Consider the following 6,031-nt stretch of genomic DNA (forward strand, 5'->3'; position numbering starts at 1 on the left):
AGAATCCCAAGGGATTAACCAAGACCTCCATATCCATAGAATTGGAAAAGATCTGCCTCTCAAGACCCCTCTTCTCTTAAAGATTGGGGAAAATCTTAACTTGCTTCTTTTCCCTTTGTTGTTTGTGAATCTTGATGTACTCCCTCCGTCTCGAATTACTTGTCATAGACATGGATAAAAACGGATGTATCTAGAACTAAAATACGTCTTAGACATATCCATCTCCGCGGCGAGTAATTCCAGACGGAGGGAGTTTCTCTTTACTTTGGATGAATTGAGAGCACATGTGTGATGTGAACCTTGTTCATTATTGTTACTGTCTTGTGTTTCGTTTTGTTCTTTGTGATTTCTCCTTTGCCACCTCCAAATTGTGAAGATTGGGACAACCCAATGGCATTGCCCTGCATCGAATAGCATGGGAGGAAGCACTATAAACAAACACTTGTAGTTCATCACTCTACATCAACCATAATCCTCCCGAAGAATCTCTCGAAGAACTACAATATTGGGTACCAAGCATAGCTGATCCATGCACCACCAAGTTCGCCTCTACCAGGCAATTCTCAAATCTCATCATGAAAAGAACACAATCTTGATGTAATGCAACAGCATCATCCGGAGACCGGATATTACCTCCGGTTTGCGTAGTGTTGATTAGCGTCGGCAAGTCCGAACTGATCACCACTCTGTTGCATCCCAAATTGCTTGCTATCGTCGTCACAGTCTCGGTAAACTTGCTTCCTTTTGACCGATCAAATTCAGAGAGTGCGTGTCAGGAAATTTGCATGACATGGACCATGACTCTTGGATACATTTCTTCAAGCATAAGAACTCTTGGGAGCAACTAGTTAACGAGCGCTCCTTCGGGAGCCTCACAACGATCAGCGCCACTTGGCGCGCTTTCAGCCATTCGCCACGTGTCGGGCTCTGGACGCTCCTTTCGGATTTTGTTTTTTTGTTTTTTCGCACGCGTTTTCGGCTTTTTAAACGGTTTTTTTCCAGGGTTTTTCGACGTTTTGGTTTTCCCCCGATCTTTTTTAGCTTTTCGATAAAAAAAAGCGAAAAAAAATTTGCAAGAAAAAACGCGTTTTTCCCCTTTCGCGAGAAGCACGGTTGTGCTTTATCGAGAGTCACGGCCGTGCCTTTCGGAAACGAAAAAAACACATTTTCTGTTTTTTTTCTTTCGCGAGAGTCACGGTTTTGCTTCCGCGAGAGGCACGGTTGTGCTTTCGCGGGAGCCACGGCCGTGCCTCTTGGAAAGGGAAAAACAAAACGCGTTTTCTGTTTTTTTTCTTTCGTGAGAGTCACGGTTTTGCTTCCGCGAGAGGCACGGTTGTGCTTACGCGAAAGTCACAGCCGTGCCTCTCGGAAAGGGAAAAAATACGCGTTTTCTGTTTTTTTTCTTTCGCGAGAGTCACGGTTTTGTTTTCGCGAGAGGCACGGTTGTGGTTTCACGAGAGTCACGGCCGTGCTTCTCGGAAACGGAAAAAAACACGTTTTCTGTTTTTCTTTCTTTCACGAGAGTCACGGTTTTGCTTCTACGAGAGGCACGGTTATGATTTCGTGAGAGGCACGGGCGTGCCTATTTCGGAAAGGGGGAAAAACCGTGCTTCCGGTTCGGTTTTTTCGCCCGGTTTTTTTCGTCCGGTTTTTTCGTGAAAAAAAAGTTCGTCAAAACCTATCAACATGGGATCTAGTTTTGAAGATCTCGACGCGAGGAATCCAATGGTGAAAACGGTTCGAGATTTGGACGCACGGTTTAAGAGATAAAACGTTTTGAATAAACGGATCTATGAAAAAAGGAAAAACTCCCAGATTGCGACAAATGGCGCGCTGCATGTGCGGCATTTGTCGCAACCTGGAAAAGTGGATTATTTCTTTACAACGAGTACTTCTTTTCTTAATTAATGATTTCGAGAACTCTTGGTCTTGGAGTTGAAACTAGGACAGAAAGCAACATGGGCCTATGCAGCAAACACAGGATGACATACTTATTATTTTTACTACGGGAAAGCGCATCGGCAGCCCAGTACGTCGGCCGAACCAATAGCAAGCCCACTTATAGATACCTCAAGGTACGAAAAAGGCCCTAAACATGCACCGGCACCTTTCCCTTCTCCTCGTTGCTGTCGAGCTTGATGCCCTTGTACCACATCGCGCAGGCCACGTACACGGCGAGGTCGACGAGCGAGAGCGCGGCGAGGAGGAAGTAGAACCTGTCGAGGTGGCCGGAGTTGAGGTTACCCGGGATCCACCCAGGCCTCTTGTCGCCGGCGGTGAGGCTGGTCACCACGCTGACCAGCATGATGCTCACGTAGTTCCCGAGCGAGATGGACGCCATGCACAACGAGCTGCCGAAGCTCTTGACGCCGTCGGGCGCCTGCCCGTTGAAGAACTCCAGCTGCCCGACGTACATGAACACCTCCGAAGCCCCGATCAGCGCGTACTGCGGCACCTGCCACAGCACGCTCAGGGAGCTCGGCTGGTCCGGCGCGGCCACCCGCTTCAGCCGCTCCACCTCCACGACGCCCGCCACCACCATCGCCCCCATGCCGATCACGAGCCCGACGCCCATACGCTGCAGCTCCGTCAGACCCTGCGGGTTCCCGGACAGCCTCGCCATGACCGGCACCAGCACACGCCGGTAGATGGCGATGAACGCCAGAACGCTGAGGATGTCGAACACCGACATGCTCGCGGCCGGCACGTGGAACGACCCGATGTTGGTGTCCATGGTGGTCCCTTGCTCCACGAACAGCGACGCCATCTGCGTGAACACCACCGAGTAGACAATGGTGCACATCCAGATGGGCAGCATCTTGAGGATGCACTTCACCTCCTCCACCTGCGTCACGGTGCAGAGCCGCCACGGGTCCTTCATCCTCTCCGGCTCGCAGTAGTCCTCCTCGGTGACCGTCGCGGCCTTGTCAAGGTACCTGAGCTGGTCGCTGTGCATGATCTTCCGGATGCCGGACTCCTTGTAAGACTCGTTGCCGTCCAGCTCGTGGAGCAGCTCGCCGCGGGTGGGCGCGTGGTCGCGCCACTTGCGGCACGCGGCGACGAGCACCTGCGCGATGCGGGTGAGCGGGTTGCCGGTGGGCTTGAAGTAGCGGTAGTTGGGGGTGCCGAGGAGGAAGAGCACGAGCGCCAGCGCCGCCGCGCCCGCCGAGACCCAGAAGCCCATGACCCACTGCCCGGCGTCCTCGTAGTACACCAGCACGGTGTTGGAGAAGATGGAGCCCACGTTGAGCGCCAGGTAGAAGTAGCTGAAGAAGGCCACCTTGGAGCGCGCCTCGTCGGGGTCCGTCTCGTCGAACTGGTCCGAGCCCAGCGTGGCGATGGACGGCTGGTACCCGCCGTTGCCGAACGCGATCATGTACGTCGACAGGTAGAAGAGCGCCACCCCCGCCGCCGACGGCGGGTCGCAGTGCGTCTCCACGTCGCCGCACCCGGTGGGCTTCACCAGCAGGAACCACGACGCCAGTGACAGTATCACAAGCCCCTGATCATCACAAGTTCAGATCAGAACAATCCAAAAACAAAATAAGCCTGTATTACGATCGATTTGAGCTGAGCGTACCGTGACATAGATCATTTGGAAGATGGCGCAGGTGATGTAGCGGCCCCAGTAGGAGTCGCTCATGAAGGCGCCGATGAGGGAGAAGATGTAGACGGTGCCGGTCCATTTGCTGATGCTGTTGGCCGCCTCGGCGTTGTCCTGGTGGAGCACCCGCCGGAGGAACACCACCAGGTTCACCCCGACGCCGAAGAAGGCGCACGTTACAAGCGCATAGTTAACTGCATCATCATCAACAACACAAGAAATCTCGATCAGAGTCTAGATCCAGTTAACTCATAGACAAAAACAGAGTGTCTGTGGCATATGAAGAACAATATCAAATAAAGCAAGGCTTTACCTAGCAGCAGGATGGAAGATTTCCATTTCCCAGTCTTCGCTTTGACTGCTGGGTTTCCTCGCCTGTCCATCGACCCATCTTCAGTGACGGGCGATACGCACTTGGGATCGACGGTGCTCGGAGCCATCGCCTCGATCGTCCGGTGAATTCTCTGAACCTTCTTCGCCTTCCGGCTGCTCCATCACAAAATTCAGAAGAAAAAAAATATAAAAAAAATCCTTGAGATTCCTAACCAACACTAGTATTCTAGTATTTCAGTATTTTACATACGTCTAATCGGTTGGCTGCGGTGTAGATGCAGTCCTGCTTATCAGTACTTACTTTATACGAAATGTTCGCGTGCATATTGCAACATTTTCAGCGTGCAATCATACTAGGAATATGTGATGCCCCACACGATACGCACCTTGTTTGTTTTGTCCGGTCCTGCAGGAAGTTTCGTCGACACTTCTTTGTGTGAGGCTTGAAAAGGCAGCTAGATTAGTTCAACCTGCGAGTACAGCTCATGTCACGGATGAAACCATGCGACCACTGCCAAATTATATTTCTTTCTCTTCTTCTTTTTTGCGAAAGAAGACATTATTTCCACTTAACATGATCAGTTTGTTTAGCATAAGCAGATCAGACAAAGTGGAGACGGTGGCGCGCTTATCGCCATGCACTGTCTGATCTCCTCTCAGAAGCGTGTATACTACTGGTACTCTTTTTTCTTTGAAGAAAAAAACATATATATCCATCCAAGACAACGTCTAGGGATGGTATAGTGAGCATAATCCTATAGGGTCCCACGCGTGGTACATGCACAGCAGCGCTCGAATCAAAGCATTCCATCACAGAATGGTGAAAGAATGAACAGATGGAGAGGACGATACAGTCATGCAAGAGCTGACATCGTCGCACATAAACATGTACTCGCTCACGGACACGGACACGGACAGCATCGAATCATCGATGATGCACACATGTGTGTGTATATACCTTCGTTGATGAAGCCTCCGGTACAGGAACGCAGCTCCTTCTCCGGCGACGGGGACGACGAGCGCTTCAGAAAGGAGACGACCACGGCGTCTAAGACGGGGACGAGCGCCACCTCTAGCCCGAACGACACCAAGACGAAACCGGGCAGGCCTCCAGACATTTACAGAGCAAAACCGCACTAAGTACGGCGAGATCGCCGGCTTCTTGCTTTGCTCTCACCGGCGGGCGAGCAAACGGGGATGGGGAAGAAGCTAGGGAATGGGTGTGTGTGCTTGTGAGGTGAGCCGGGGGCGGGGTGGCCGCGTATTTATGGGCGCGCGCGGCGGCAGTGGTGCGGTGCTCACCGACTGGGTGGAGTCGCGGTGTTGGTGACTAGTACGTTTTGGTTTTCTCCTGCGGAGGGAAGGAAAGGAGCCGGCCGACACATGTGGCAGCGTGCATGGCCCGTGACAGCTGGTTTCTCGACTGCTTTTCCCGGAGATCCTGTGATTGTGAGCCAGCTGCGGCTCCATCGGAACGGCCTTAGCCACATGAAAGTTACGGTGCGGCGCACGAAACTTGCTTGAGGCCGTGAGCGCACGGACATTTGCTGTATCAATTCTCAGCCATTGGATTAAGATCTACTCCTACTTCTAAGTTCAAATTGAAGTACGGTATCCCTTGTCTCCTGTTGTCCCCAAGGGGCAGAAACTTTGCTTGTCGACCGTCGGGACCACCAAATCGACCTCCTCCATTTCCTTTTACTTCCTATATTAATATTTTCGTATCTTAAGTCAAAAAAATTAAATCTTACAAAAATATATATGCAATAAAATTTAAAACATACCAGTATATACAATACTCCCCCGTTCCATAATTATTGCCATGGTTTTAGTTCAACCCATTCCATACATTGTCGTGGTGTTCAAATTTGAGCTGAAACCGTGTCAATAATTATGGAACATAAGGAGTGTTAAATAACAGCTAAGAAAATACATTCCATAATGGATTAGATGATATTGATTGGTATTATGACTGTTGATTTTTTGTCTCTAGAAATATGGTCAAGAAACCCTAAAATGTGAAGTAAAAAAGGAGGGAGTACGAAAGACAGTACTAGCTTAAGTGAAAGTCCTCTTCTGCTCCGGAGCTCATGA

At 50.7% G+C, this 6,031-nt stretch overlaps 1 protein-coding gene across 1 annotated transcript; it reads right to left on the reverse strand.

The window, feature by feature from the left end:
• Window positions 1–1,871: 1,871 nt before the first annotated feature.
• Window positions 1,872–5,171, reverse strand: LOC109748183 (protein NRT1/ PTR FAMILY 7.3). The gene is made up of 5 exons (XM_020307217.4): window positions 4,896–5,171; window positions 4,324–4,407; window positions 3,918–4,090; window positions 3,581–3,798; window positions 1,872–3,502 (listed from the first exon to the last, which is right to left on the reverse strand). The coding sequence occupies exons 3-5, from the start codon at window positions 4,042–4,044 to the stop codon at window positions 2,090–2,092; spliced, it is 1,758 nt and encodes a 585-aa protein (XP_020162806.1). The 5' UTR covers window positions 4,045–4,090; window positions 4,324–4,407; window positions 4,896–5,171; the 3' UTR covers window positions 1,872–2,089.
• Window positions 5,172–6,031: the final 860 nt, after the last annotated feature.

This window comes from Aegilops tauschii, chromosome 6 (assembly GCF_002575655.3).
Source record: "Aegilops tauschii subsp. strangulata cultivar AL8/78 chromosome 6, Aet v6.0, whole genome shotgun sequence".
NCBI lineage: Eukaryota > Viridiplantae > Streptophyta > Magnoliopsida > Poales > Poaceae > Aegilops > Aegilops tauschii.

Bases quoted from the DNA above. Each gene is read 5' to 3' on its own strand.
- LOC109748183 (XM_020307217.4), bottom strand. From the start codon at position 4,044: ATGGCTCCGAGCACCGTCGATCCCAAGTGCGTATCGCCCGTCACTGAA. The intron at 3,799-3,917 runs GTAAAGCCTTGC...ATGATGATGCAG, and splicing joins ATCTTCCATCCTGCTGCTAG to TTAACTATGCGCTTGTAACG. The intron at 3,503-3,580 runs GTACGCTCAGCT...TGTGATGATCAG, and splicing joins TCCAAATGATCTATGTCACG to GGGCTTGTGATACTGTCACT.